At 38.4% G+C, this 15,795-nt stretch overlaps 1 protein-coding gene across 1 annotated transcript in view; it reads left to right on the top strand.

Moving 5' to 3' along the window:
- The first annotated feature begins 1,276 nt into the window (after positions 1-1,276).
- The window catches only part of LOC139151032 (transient receptor potential cation channel subfamily A member 1-like), a 31,832-nt gene continuing 17,313 nt past the window's right edge, over positions 1,277-15,795 (top strand). Inside the window, exons 1-7 of the mRNA XM_070723557.1 lie at positions 1,277-1,561; positions 1,791-2,096; positions 6,291-6,447; positions 6,869-7,047; positions 8,683-8,790; positions 9,611-9,719; positions 15,521-15,618. Of these exons, the coding sequence (XP_070579658.1) occupies positions 1,836-2,096; positions 6,291-6,447; positions 6,869-7,047; positions 8,683-8,790; positions 9,611-9,719; positions 15,521-15,618 (912 nt within the window). The 5' untranslated portion in view covers positions 1,277-1,561; positions 1,791-1,835. The remainder of the gene's footprint in view (positions 1,562-1,790; positions 2,097-6,290; positions 6,448-6,868; positions 7,048-8,682; positions 8,791-9,610; positions 9,720-15,520; positions 15,619-15,795) is intronic.

The raw sequence follows: 15,795 nt of genomic DNA, 5'->3' as shown, positions 1-15,795 counted from the left end.
TAACCTTTTTCGTTCGTCTAGTCTCCAGTCCCAGTGATTCATCATCATTATTGCGCCTCGAGCTCTGTTCAGAGATTAGGCGCATTAAAAATGTACTTAATTATTATTATTATTAAAACCGGGGTCGAATATATGCATGTTCACCCATTCATTCAGTATCTTTCAACATGTCAAACAATATAAGTAGTATCTCGTATCAAACAAAATTCATGAAAATGAAGTTTCTGTGATCCCGGAACTTGCAACTGACAGGTTGCGACCACCGCTCTACGTATGCAAACTGTTGAATATCCTACAAAAGACACCGTTTTATGAGTTTGGTAAAGGAGACAAGTCCGGTAGTCTACGGTTAAGCCTTTATTAAAAAACCAACGTTTCGACCACACACAGGAGGTCTTCTTCAGGGTCTAAAATAATAACATGAGCGGATAAAAAGGATTGAAAATAAAAAACCAACAACGATACAACACAGTAAAATGAAAAGAGAGATATTTCATTTTACTGTGTTGTTTCGTTGTTGGTTTTTTATTTTTAATCCTTTTTATCCGCTCATGTTATTAGTTTAGACCCTGAAGAAGACCTCCTGTGTGTGGTCGAAACGTTGGTTTTTTAATAAAGGCTTAGCCGTAGACTACCGGACTTGTCTCCTTTACCAAACTCAAGACACCCTATTTCAAGTCCATGTCTCTAAACTGGTGCATCCTCTTTGTAGTTGGACTGAGTGCAGTTTCTCTCCTAACAAACTCACCGTTTTATCTTCAATTCAGAGTATGCACCAATTAACGTGATTGTTGCCCTTCATTCGCATGAAGTGAAACTTAGCATCGGCCGAATATAATATATGTTAGTTGTTGATGAATAAGTTCATGTTTATGTTAGAATGAAACATGCAACCGTATGGTTTCGTTACCATCTATATTTCGCCATACTCACACTCATTAAAAAACGGAATAGAGAAACTCTCGATTTTTTTCCAAAATAGGCGATCAAGATTTCGTGTTCGTATCGACCTTGTCTTTCTGTAAAACATGTAGTAAACCCTGAAGTAAAAGTCGGCGATTTCTTGCTGTAATGTCTGTAACAATCGCATGCGCAGTGCGGAAGAGTTTGGTTGTACTTGACTGGCTTGGCACACATCACAGACGATAGAGGGAGAAATCTCCAGAGCGGTATGAAGGAAAGCTATGACATGACTAATTGTGGCGCAGGTCATGAATATTCATAAAGAGTGACAGTCGCCGTTGCAGTCAACAGTGGGAATGAGCTCATTCACTTGTACGCGAACTGGAGCATTGTTGTTTTCAGGCTATATGTTGGAGCAAGCCTGGTGAACGACGTACTCAGAGTCACACGGCCAGAAGCCGCGCCGAGCCGAGCCCCTTTCTGACGAAAAAATCGCGCGGGATTCCATCGACCGACCATGTCGACAACGCAACAGCCGGTAGAAATTACATAAAAGAATTGCAAGGCGATTACTTTTATTTATAGGACACAGCATACTGTGTACAACGTCCAACTTGCTGTGTGAACACACCGTTGGCAACTGTTGCTGAGCAGTTAGGTAGGCTGTACTATTTGTAAATGTAATATATTTCTTTTCCGACACCCACACCTTGTCGAATCATGCATTGCAGGTAGTTTTTAACCCAGCACAACCGCTTTTTAGCGTATACTGTGGAATGCCGCCATGGCTCGATAGCTGTCGCATTGTATTGTGCACTCGTGTACAATTAATTGAAAAGAGGTCATCAATATTTTGACCTAAGTGCGTCTTCCGCTAACGGTTGCAGGACCTCAAGGGGGCCGGGCGATGAGCCACGACCTCGTTTGGCAACATGGCGAAAATCACCACGGCCAAAGACGACGGTAAGAGCACGATGGAATTGAGCGAAATGAAAAATGGCGAAGAGCAAGATAAAAAGCTGTTGCAGTCAACCACGAACGGCACAGCGAAAAAGAAACAGCCTCACCTGAAAAAGGCGAGCAGGTCGTCCCGAGGCAGGGAGTCCAACCAGTTGAAAAACTTAGTACTGGGAATGGAGACTAGTGTGCCTGATATAGATGACGATGACGATTCGGAGCTGACAATTTGGCAGGTAGAGAATTCACTGTCTATCGGAACGATGGAACTTTTGACGAGTTACCATATTTTTGCCTGTGCTTTTGCTGAGTAATTTTCCGTTCAACAAACACAAAATAAAATACTTTATGATTCATCGTATGACGACGTTGATGGAAATGTTCGTCTCGTGTGTACCGGAGTTTGGGGGAGGGGACATAGTTTACTTTTATAACTCTGCGTTCCATCTAAACTGGTAAAAAAACATGCGACAGTATATTTAAGATGAAAAAGTTTACTTAAATATGATATTAAACTAAAGTCAAATTACAATTAAGCACCCTAGAATTGCAAGGAAAAGCTGACTTTAATTAAATCGCCGTTTAGTTCTTCGCCGAAAATATTAATAACTCTTGACTTTTGATGTTTTAACGTTGATGGTTCTCGTTGTATGTATAATTTGAATTTCAAACATCTGCCACCAATTATGCATGAATAATTCTCTTGGAGTTCATATTTATTTATTTATTTATTTATTTATTTATTTATTTATTTATTTATTTACTTGTTTTTTCATTTACCAGTATTTCTTAATTGTCCCCTACAGTTTTTATATTTGTAAATACTATCTGTATCTGTGTTTACAAAAACGTACTTGTTCAGGCGGTACACGCCCTCTCGACTATGGTGGAGTGACATACTCTGTCATGATTGCTAGATAGCTTGATAACATGATACGGTAACCTATTACCAGCACCTGTCCGTTGTCTCACAAACACATGTGACCGGAATCACTTGTCCTCGTCTTGACGTTAAAATGAAACAGCGAAAACATAGTCGAAAGTAGTCTCTTTCGCTAACCGATAGTTTGAGGTCTTGGCACAGAAATTTGCAATAATCTGAAATAAAACAAAAATTGTTGTGCTATCGTGAAATAATAAGCGTTAATTGCCAAAAATAGGAGCCTCAGGTATCCTTGGTATTACAGGTACTTTTTAATTTCTCTGAGTAAAGGAATGAAGACTTCGAAATTCTATGGACATAGGGAAGGGGAGGATGATGGCACAAATGAAGCATTTGTTGTAGTTTGATTATTTCGCACGAAAAAACTTACACGCTTTTGATTTATAACTTTGAACACGATCATATATCGCTATTTCAGGACCAAAATTATTCGATATCGGTCGTCATGCGATGAACACAATAAAATATCACAAAATCACATAACCAATTATAAAATTGAAAGTTCAAATTTGCATCCAATCGGTAAAGATAGACATGCCGATGCATTTGGACAATTTACGTAGAAGATAAATGCTCGATATGTTAGCAGATAGTGATCGTTATTTTTATCAAGAGATCTAGGGATCAAACTGGTCCAACCATTATTGCACCATTTGACTGTTTTGTTATACAAATGCTTGAAAGTACCTGTATAGTTGTATGCATTATTCTTATTGGTTGTCGGGTCGTATTTATAGCCATGGGAACACCGTGAGAGTAATTTTTCAGGTCACAAAGCGAAAAGGTCTATACATATAGGGGCATTCTAAGAATAGTGGGCCTAGAAACATGGCGATAGTACGATATCATTTCAGGGCGTCCATAACGTTTTGTCACTGATTCTAACCTTAGCCCCAACCTTAACCTACACCTGAAACTGACCCCGCCAGTTGAGAACATCATACAGCTACTTACAGCTGGGTCTCTGTTGTCAATGCTTGCCAAAAATAGCTAGGCAAGTAGAATTGGCCATGACTTTTGCAGTTTTTCACAACGGTCAATAATATTTACCTGTAGTTTCTACATCATGCGTACAACTTACATCACGAATTCACGCGTAAAAACCAACGTGAATGTAAAATACACCCCCACTTAACCCCTACCCTGTATATTTTTTTCTTATTTCGGCAATAAAGATTTAGCTTGTTAGGCCAGTCAGGTCAGAAGATCGAGCAGACAGTTACTGCACCGAAACTATTTTTTCTCTGTCCTGAAAACAGATGGAGACAATATTTGCGAAATCAAAACGACATATGTTTCCCGTACTAATAACGAAAGGATTTCACCATCAACAAGGGTCATTATATTCAAAAAATATAAAACATTAAGGGACCGAAAATGTGCAAATGTACAGTCAAGTGAATTGAAATAAACGCCTGTTCGGAAGACAGTTGTGGGCAATTATTTGTCTTTAAAGGTATACTGTCACCTGTTCCAATCACAGATTTTAAGCGGGTGGCCGCTTTTTAAAAACAGCGCCCTCACATGGGCATTTTGAATACCGGGGAACGCCCCTCTGACCATAGATGGGCATATTTAGATTACAGGTGACTGTATACCTTTAATAAAGAGAAAGTGAGAGAATCTTTTGAGATGCCGATTTCGTTCTTGAAATATAATTCTATTACTAGGTTTGAAATATCCATAAATAAGTTATATCCATAGTTTCGAATTTATTTGGAGATTTCTAAAAGTTGAAGCAAAAGTAATAAATTTCATCGATTGTTCATTCACAGTTTGCTAATACGATAAAGCAGCGTTAATGTACGCCATCCATCAAATTAACAGATTGTACGTTTCATAATGCTGATAATGTCACAGCTTGCTCTTCAACTTTCAACATCAGCAGTTCTGTTTTATCGCCAAAGGCCATCTATTGTTTCGCAACTATATATAGCCAGAAGCAGGTGTTGTCACATTCATACACTTTCTGAAACCCAGTTAAATTTGAGAATAGAATCGATGGTCGACACTTTACATAAAGTAGTTTTTAAAGAAAGTGACCACTGTTATTACAACGGCAAATGTTAAATATATCGTGTTTTGCTTTCAATCGCTGACAAATTGACATACAGTCAATACAGTAAGTATATGTAATTAACGTATGTTCGGATAAATACATATAAATCATATCGACTTATCTTTTCATCTGAATGTCATTATGATGAACATACTTTGATACCTAGACACAAGCTTTCACGTGAAGGTACATACATGTATTTATAATCCCATATCCATAAGCACACATACATAAATACATATAGCCAAATGTACACATACATAAATACATATAGCCAAATGTACACATACATAAATACATATAGCCAAATGTACACATACATAAATACATATAGCCAAATGTACACATACATAAATACATATAGCCAAATGTACACATACATAAATACATATAGCCAAATGTACACATACATAAATACATATAGCCAAACGTACACATACATAAATACATATAGCCAAATGTACACATACATAAATACATATAGCCAAATGTACACATACATAAATGCATATAGCTAAATGTACACATACATAAATGCATGTAGCCAAATGTACACATACATAAATACATATAGCCAAATGTACACATACATAAATACATATAGCCAAATGTACACATACATAAATACATATAGCCAAATGTACACATACATAAATACATATAGCCAAATGTACACATACATAAATGCATATAGCCAAATGTACACATACATAAATACATATAGCCAAATGTACACATACATAAATACATATAGCCAAATGTACACATACATAAATACATATAGCCAAATGTACACATACATAAATGCATGCAGAAATATCAGTATAGGACACCTTCACGTTATTTTATTTCAAAATGCAAAATATTTGATGGTATGATATAATGCGCCCAGTGTCAGATGTAATACGGTTAAAGTGATCAGAAAATTACGCAGAGAGGGAAGTGGACCACCCAAGGGTTGTAGTCCACCATTTTGTTCAAAGTCTAGGAATGATTGTGTGTACTGTATCTTGTTTAATTTGCCAAATAGTTTTACTGTAGTAGACGAGTTCAGATGAATTGGTATTGTGTCTTGTGCATAGGATGTAACTAAACAATTGCAACATGTATTCAAACGGTCAAAGGATGCCTTTTCAGAAGTGGATATCAATTTGAAACGTAGACGGTTCGATAAACTATATCAGTAATGGGTCCAATATTTTCAGAAAACGATATTAACTTTTACTTGGAATGATGAATTTTTGTCGTTCTAACTCACGAAACGAAAGACCAGAAGGTCACTTACTTTTACAACATTCAATTTAAACTTAAGATCCATTATCTGAAGGTGTTTATTTGAACACTACATTAATGATTGATATGGATGGAAATATTTGTATTAAAGCCCGTTTAATTAACTATTTCATGGTCATTTTGATCGATGGACAGGCAGCCATGCTTGGTCGTGAAGATATCTGTGATTATTTGCTGGAACACGACAGAGAGCTGGTGAACAAATTTGACAGCATTGGCGCTGCACCTCTACACTATGCAGTCAGGTTCAACCACAAGGAAGTTGTCAAGTTGTTGCTGAACTATGGTGCAGGTAAAATCCTCCAAACGCCCTCACACTTTATTGCATCAGAAGGAATCTAAATATTTTTTCCTGTAAATCAACAGAATGTGGCCAGGGCTTGTTTTAAATGGGATACAAGTGGTTTCTGGCTTGGCGGATGATTGTCCCCATAAACATCGCATATCTTTGTTTCCGAACAGGTATCCTGATACATAGCTGGTATTATGCATATCTGCAAATGAAAAACACGTTGTGAATATAGTAAAAAAAACGAAAACTTCGTTCTTGAATTTTTAATCAACAGAGTGATGCCGTTTCGGCTGTGAAAGTTTCTAACCGGAAGACAAAGTCAATAACTGGAAAACTAAGTCAGGTCTGATCAACTTCTTCTATACCCTTAATACCAATCATCGTCATTTTAGTGTTTCCTTGCATTGTTATCTTGTCACAGACACCAACCTACGAGTGCATGAGTACAAACAGTCGGCGCTGCACTTTGCGGCAAGGCGGAATTTCACCAATATCCTGAGACGACTTCTGGCAAACAGGGCGGACGTGAACATCCGAGACTTCACCGGCGCTGTTCCATTGCATTACAGCGCCCGCTATGGTCACTTAGAGATAACAGAGGTTGGTGGCCAATATTTCATTAGTATTAGTCCCGATATCGGTAAGAGTGGTTTGAAGATGATGTAAAACATTGCCCAATACGATACGCCAACAGGGTGATTTTGCACTTAGTGCCTCATTGATACCGTCGAGTTGTTTTCTTCATGTTCTTTCCTTTACCTTTCATAAGCTTTCTCCGTCAATATGATGGATCACTTATTTTCTGCATAGTAATGGCATTTACAATTTGCAAATAATTAGCTGCATTACCAGTGGAATGACGATTGCAGTTCAAAAATGTATCTATTTATTTCTTTTGAAATTAGCTATTAAACTTTAACCTTGGTGCTACAATTCATCCACTTTCAAGGGCGATAACTTAGGCGTTAAATAACCTAAAACGACTGTAAAGCGTTCACCTATCAGACCGATTTCTGTTCATTGTGCACATGGTAGTAATAACTTCTTTACCAATTCTCTAAATCATGTTGAAATACTCGATATTCGGCCTCTACCTGTGCCTGTGCTGTCACCCTGTCACAGACACCAATCTACAGGCGGCGCTGCACTTGGCAGCGAGGCGGAATGTGTGTGTGACACATACAACTAGTTTTGACAACTGAACTGAAGCCAGGCTCCGGACCTTCGTTTGTTCACAATAACAGTGTATGTCAAATATTAATGGATGGTTCGACAAGTAGAATACTGAGTATTTAGATAATGACATTCAACAACTGCAAAATTGTTAGTACAATTCGCAAAAAAGAGTAATTGATGCTTCACTTGAAGTACTTGAATTCGACCAAACCGTAGCACCAAGCAGTTCCTGTCAAGTTCGCGACACAGCACTCGGACAGCCGATATAATTTTACAACAAAAATAAACAAACAACAAACAAACAAAACTAAGACAAAATTTTAGGTCGTCATGGTTAAATAGGAGTGTACAATTATCTTACTTCAATTGATTTTTTGTACATTTTGCATTCAAAAATTATTCCGATTTTATTCAAAAAAGAGCAGGGCGTGGGTTTTGATGAAACTGAAGCATACTTACATTTTAACCATCCTGCTTTTACATTGCGTCGTGCTATTCTTTTTAGACCAGTGTCAGCAGGTACGAATATCTTGAAACACTCATTTTTATCACGATCTCAGACATATTTTAATTCTATCTGTAACAAGCAAAATTTAGATATTTTTAATAACTTCAGTAATTTTCGTCATGAATTATGTAAGATCCTTTTTTTCTGAATGATGCTTTTATCTGGATGTTTTTCTGTGTATCTTTCGCTGTGTTGCTGTTTTTTGGTTTTTTCTTATGTGAATTTTCCTGTCTGTTTGTTTACGTTGTAACTGTTATATATTTTTCGTTTTTGTATTATATTTTTATTTTCAAACGAACCTGTTATTGGGGCAACCTGTTGGTTCGAGATTAAATAAAAAAAAAAAACATTACCGCGGCCTACCTATTGTGAAAAAACCTATACTGCTCAAATCAGTTTGGTTTTGTACAAACAATTTTCCCTTTGTTTGAATTGAAGACCCAGCTGTGAACACTTAAGGGACAACAGCTGAAACTTTCGATAATATTTCCATATTCTGTGATCAAAGTCTCTCCATCCATGTCTGTTTATATATCGTCGTTTTTTCACAGATACTTCTTCGCTCAGAACTGTCAGAAGTGAACAAGGAAGACGACGACAAAATGACACCTCTGCACCACGCCGCTATGCAGGGCAATGTTCCAATGTGTCAGTTATTGGTAGGTACCATCGGAGTACCATTGCCGGTGAAATAAAATATCCACACAGTCACGAAAATTTCACATTCCGATCTGGAAGTTAACCCACCGCAAATAGTAAAACGCAATGACCGAAATGAACGCTGACAATTGACCGTATTGTTATGAGTATTTTATAATTTACTCATCATAAGAATCAGTGTCTTTCTTATGGCTGAAACTTAAATAACATTTACATTTAGCTTTTTTTGACGAGTGGTAAATACCAACATTTTCCTCACAGCCGGGTGTAGTTTATGCGCTCCAAATCAAACACTGACAGTGCATTTTGAACTCATTGCTCCCGGTGTGACGTACGACGGATCTACCTTGTTCATAAAAAGGGGGTCGGTCACCTGTTGACATCCCTGTCGGTTAGGTGGAAATGAATGACCAATATATTAATTTGTCGATTTACGATCCATCATTGAGTACTCATTCAGGTTAATCTCTTTGTCTATGCGTTTTGTTCGATGAGTAATCACCCATTTAGTTTGTGAAATTTATTCATCGCGCGAGATCGTATATTTGTACTTTTGTATTTATGTTTATTTGGTATCTTATACCGATCATGATGATGGATACGCAGTCCATCGCTATCAGTCATCGGTTTTCGTCCAGCTGATGAATAAAGAATAATTGGGTCACAGCTAACATTAATATCAATGTGAAAAAAATCATCCATGGATATTAATTCCAGCCGTTGATAAGAGAATATGGATCGATCGCTTGGAATGATCACTGTTTATCAACAGGAACATGTCACACACACGAAAGCTAACGATTGCTTACTTCGTTTCAGTTGAAATACGGCGCTGATTTACGAGCCAAGGAAATAAACGACATTACGCCGTTAATGTTTGCTGCAATTAGGGGAAATATTGAAACTATGAAGTTCATTATCGACGCTGGTAAGTAGCAATACATTGTAAGGTAGACAGATATATGGACTCTCAAACTTGTTCAATATTCTTTTGGCACACCGCTTGTGGGGATTCATTTTAAAGCCAATATTGTACGAAGTTTACACCGGCACAGTTTTGTGAAAAATCGGGAATTTTATCCACATCCCCGAGACAATACAGGGATGGCGACCATTACATCAGTAAATACTGCGTAATTTGTTTCTCTAGCACTAAAAATTTGCACCGTGACCCCCGGTTTTTATTCTTGATGTTGAAAGAGAACAGTTGAAAGTCTGTTTGAAGAAAGTTTGAACAAAGGCGCAAACTACCTTAAATAGAACCGCTATATTTGTTCAGTAAGTAGTTTAATGAGGCACACCGCTTGTGGGGATTCATTTTAAAGCCAATATTGTACGAAGTTTACACCGGCACAGTTTTGTGAAAAATCGGGAATTTTATCCACACCCCCGAGACAATACAGGGATGGCGACCATTACATCAGTAAATACTGCGTAATTTGTTTCTCTAGCACTAAAAATTTGCACCGTGACCCCCGGTTTTTATTCTTGATGTTGAAAGAGAACAGTTGAAAGTCTGTTTGAAGAAAGTTTGAACAAAGGCGCAAACTACCTTAAATAGAACCGCTATATTTGTTCAGTAAGTAGTTTAATGATATGTTGACCCGGAAGAAACTAAATCAAGTTCTTGTGTTTCGTAAAACACTGACTCGGGTGATATGCAGCTTGTCGTTGTGGCATACAATTCCGAAAAGTTTCGTTGCTGCTGGCATTGGTAGATGTACAAATCATCACGTGTACCATGTCATAGTCCCTGGGATCTACAGCGGTAAATTTAGCTATAAAGTGACTATATTACACTAGGATTGTTGAGAAATTTGGTAGAGCTGGCCATGGTTTTGGTTAATTTCTGTCGAGAAGACGAGGCTCCGTGAACAGTCAGTCCTATCGAACCGACCAATAAAGCAATAATGCTCGATACGGATTCAAAATTTATTTTCAATCTCAAGGATTCGTCATTCGAGCAGATCATGTGTTTTTTCATACAACGATAAGATAAAACATGCTTACATACAAATATTCACCAGAGAAGTGTTATACTGCGTGACCGTGTGTACCCTTACTGTCGATAATGACCAAGCAATACCAGTTCGATAACATTTCAGTTGGCTTTTGAAACGAAAAATCTGCGTCTGTTCTGTGTTTAGCAGTGGTGCATCGTGCTATCCTGGTGCTATGGAAACTAATATCGCCAGCTCTTCAGCTGTGAAAGTGCCAGGCAAACTGTGACCCCTAGGCTTCCTAAGAGGCTTACATCACCGGTTACAGCTTGTCAAATGTGATTCACAGCGTTTTACGTCAAACAAGGAAAACGGAGGGTGTGCCTTGATGTGACGCACAAAATGGTTGCCTTTATCCAAAATCAAATAATCAAGGCAAAACGAATGTCTTGGCAAAGACTCATGATCTTCATTTTGTGAAAGTAGCACAATGTCATGAATCTTTGCCATTCCGGGTCACTAGCAGCAATTTTGGCCAATGAATACTCGCCATCGAGAATACGTCATGATCCATTCATTTGCATACTTAAACAATGCTCGTTTATATAAAGGGTCAGTAATAGCAACTTTTGATGATTTTTTTCATCATTTTTGTTTTGTATTTTGTAAGTCAATCTTAAGTTCTTGCACTGCTTTCCGAAACACGTTGAAATACAAGCTATTAGCCAGTCGTCACATCATCTTTAATGCACATTTGAATTCTAATCCGGACCAGATTCAACAATAACAAGGCAGTATTGCTGAAGGCAATGAGTACTTGGGCCGAGATAGAGTAATTTTGAGGACAATATATACTACTATTCAAATATGGTCTTGAATTTCCTCCTGTCAATTAGGCATTTGATTAACTGGTTATTAAACGAAGCAATGGCATGACAACGGCAAAATATGTCTAGCAACTTTTGTGGAGTTTGAGGCAGGGGTTCTTTATTTATAGTGAAATTGCTTAAACTCCTTAAATATTCAAATTACAGCAAATTTCTTTTGTTCTCGATGGTAGATGTCTAATATTTAGATGGGCATATTTAGATTTCTACCCTATAGTTATCCCTATATACCAAAAATCGGACATCCAGCTCTATTGGCTTGCTCAGAATTAGATATGCGAATAATTAATGAGGTACAATATGTGGTGTCATAAGGTGTCCCATCATACCAAATATGAAGGGTGTAGCACTTGTGGTTACTGAGTTGTGGACAAATATATATATTTGAGGTCAAAGGTCATTGAGGTCACGTGACATTTTGTCAAAATAATTGTATTGCTAAGTTATTCCTATATACCAAAAATCAGACCTCTAGCTCTATTGGCTCGCTCAAAATAAGATATGCGCATAATTAATGAGGTACAATATGTGGTGTCGTTAGGTGTCTTATCATACCAAATATGAAGGATGTAGCACTTGTGGTTACTGAGTTGTGGACAAATATATATATTGAGGTCAAAGGTCATTGAGGTCACGTCACATTTTGTCATAATAATTGTATTGCTAAGTTATTCCTATATACCAAAAATCAGACCTCTAGCTCTATTGGCTCGCTCAAAATAAGATATGCGCATAATTAATGGGGTACAATATATGGTGTCATAAGGTGTCCTATCATACCAAATATGAAGGGTGTAGCACTTGTGGTTACTGAGTTGTGGACAAATATGTATATTTGATGTCAAAGGTCATCGAGGTCACGTGACGTTTTGTCAAACAAATTATATTGTTAACTTATCCCTATATACCAAAAATCAGACCTCTAGCTCTATTGGCTCGCTCAAAATTAGATATGCGCATAATTAATGAGGTACAATATGTGGCGTCATAAGGTGTCCCATCATACCAAATATGAAAGGTTTAGCACTTGTGGTTACTGAGTTATGGACAATAATGTATATTTGAGGTCAAAGGTCACCAAGGTCACATGATATTTTGTCAAAATGTCTGAGATATCTGCATGAACCGATGGACTCACTGATGGACTCACGGACGGATATGACCCAATCTATAAGCCCCCTGGACTTTATCCGTGGGGGACAAAAAACTGTGTCACTGCATCCTTCAGGCAATATGAATACGATGAGAAACTAAATTTTTATTTTTCTTGGCCTTATACATGAAAGTCTATGGAGAACTGCCTTATACATGGGAGTCTATGGAGGTGTAAACTAAAAAGTCCTCTAACACGGCCAAATTCGATCGCATTGTGAAACAAATCGACGTGCATCTGTATGGGGTTGGGTACTATTCTTGTGCAAAGTTTGAAAGAAATTGACCAGGGCATATCTGAGATATCTGCGTGAACGGACGGACGGACGGACGGACTGACATGACCAAACCTATAACTCCCCCAGGACTTCGTCCGTGGGCACTAAAAACAACGCAACAGTTATTACAGCTACACCGGCGGTAGGTTCATATCCAGAGCCCCGTACGGTCTGCCGCCGGCGTCGCTTGAAAACAATCTCATAAACTGGCCATATGGGCAACTGTGTATGAGCAGCTGGATGCTTGACTTCCCGGAGAAGGCGAGCTGTCACGTTCAAGCTCAGGATTATTTGTCGATCAAATTTCAGTAAATTTACCTTACCTAGATGAAATTTTGTCTATATGCTGAAATTTCGCCGAAGTTTGACAAAATTGCATCGATTTTTCAGGTTCATATCCGACATTTTTGAGTTTTGAGTGCAGACAGAAATAAGTTTTGAGGCAACATGGCTGCGACCCCATGTTGACCCCTAGCCCTGCCTACGATGCTATGTGCTACAGCTAACACACAGCATCGTACGCAGGGCTAGCGAGAGAGATGCCGACATCGACGGTTATTTACGAGAAGTGAATAAAAGACTGTCATTTTTGGAAGCGATCGAGTAGCTGAGGTAGGCTGGGATACGACTTGGGCCCAAGAACGCTGAATTTCGGCAGTAATTTGGCTTTTTACAAGTCCCAAAATGGATTTGAAGTCACCGACCCTACGTACGCGTACGGGTCTTTGCAGGGCTGTGGTGAGCGGGGCGATTAGCTGTAGCGGAACACACAGCATCGTACGCAGAGCTAGTTGACCCCAAGTGAAAATGTGTTCGCGATCAAATCTTCCTATATTTTTTCAGAATTTTCGACAAAATCATTGCTTCTTACATCTTTTGTAAAATATAAAATATTAAAATAAAAATGCGATGTGCCATGTCTCCAGATTTCTAAAATATCGTTCGTTGACCGTTCGACGGAATACTCATTTCGCAAACTTGTGACGCAGTTGAAATTCAATACTGACCGCCAAATAATCTTAATGAGACGAGATCATTCTAGACATCCTCCAAATTATCCAATCATTCGCGTTAGAGTTCAGCTCGCTTAGAGGATCATAACATTCTTCGGCCTTCGTTTAGATCGACCCTAATCTCTCCCATTTAGGAAATAAATACACAAGCTACCTTGACAAAACTTCGTGCACCATCCAGGACCAAACACACTACAAATCTGTCTTGACGTCATCATCTCCTTACATGGTAATCGGCATACCGTATTTTTTAGCAAAGGAGACACAGAAGTCGGAGTATTCAGTTTCAAAACGTATTACATTGTGTGATGTTGTCAAAAAAAGGTAATGTTACTGCAGTGGTATAAATTACAAAACACAAAAGTTCAAATCAGTTTATTTTGGACTGGCTTTACCCAACATTTCATATTGTTTCTTATGCCAGATTTGACCACGTGCTTACTGGCGACCCCTTTACATGCAAATTTTGTGTCAAATGGTGTGTTCTCCTGGAAAAACAAACGTACGATTTCTATATGAAGGAGGCGAAATTTGCCCTCAAAACTCGAAACCACCCCTTTATAGGGGTGTACCTAGCTATTTTGAACGAGCTTCTCGAATCTGCAGCTCTATTTCGAAATGATGGTCTGGTTTTCTCAGCTCAAGGATAAGTGTTCTCCATCGCTGTGGGCATTACTATTCTCAACTGGGGGTACAGTTTCCAGTCGTAATGTTTTTCATTGTGTCCGGGATATAAAACCTTTCCTTTTCACAATTTTACTTCGATTAACACTAGTCCACATCTTGTCAGCGATTAAACATGTTTCAAGTTTAAATGTTAAATTCTGGTCTCGAGCCCTCTTGTTCGACCAAACTGAAATTACCCCTCCCACTTTGGCTCGTCCAGTGGGTGTAGCAAGGGTCGTGCCATCGCCTAGGAAACGGAGGGTGCATTAATTGTTGCATTTCGATGCACATTTTGATTATATTCAGAAGATTTTGTGGCAAAAACTCAGATAGAGAAGCATTAATATTCACATCTCACTTATTCAAGACTGGCTGAGAGCAGCACTTCCATTCAGTTAACATCATTACGCCATTTATTATGCCAAGAAAGATGAAGCCAAGACATTTTGCCCTCCCTGGTCTCAGCCAGGAATGGTTATACCTTACAGAGTTTTTTCCCACGGAATGAAAACAAATGTACTTGGGCTGAGGCCCAAGTACAACAACGGAGTCTACACGTGTACAGGCTGAGTTGTGCGGGTCGAATACTGTATCCCGATATTCTTTGGGGAGCACAAGAAGAAGCTAGTTGAAACTGAAAAAAGTGAAATCATCAACAGTTACAGCTTTACTGGGTGTGAGCTGTCTGTCCTCAGACAAGCAGTGACGTAGAGTTTGTTCGTTTGTTATCACTTTGCTTTTGTTGGTGATTTATGAGTTTTTATCGTTTCGTTTGTTTCTTTTCTCATTTTAGGTAAATACATGAATATGTCATGTTGCAGTTTTATGGCAGATGTCGACGATGAGGGCAGTAATGTCCTACACCTGGCGGTTGCTCGCAGTCACATTGAGGTAAGGGGTTCGCTGCACTCAACACTCCAAAGCAACATGTACTTAAAGCAATCCCAGGCTGTGAAAGATCTCATCTACTGCTGCCATGATCATGTTTTATGAGTGATGGACGATTTTCGGACCATGGTAAACATCAAATACTGCTTTCTGGTTCTTGAGTATTAAATTGGTCTGAAT

Source organism: Ptychodera flava, chromosome 15 (assembly GCF_041260155.1).
Source record: "Ptychodera flava strain L36383 chromosome 15, AS_Pfla_20210202, whole genome shotgun sequence".
Classification (NCBI taxonomy): domain Eukaryota; kingdom Metazoa; phylum Hemichordata; class Enteropneusta; family Ptychoderidae; genus Ptychodera; species Ptychodera flava.
The sequence above is the reverse complement of the archived record's forward strand: the minus strand, read 5'-3'. Positions and strand labels throughout refer to the sequence as shown.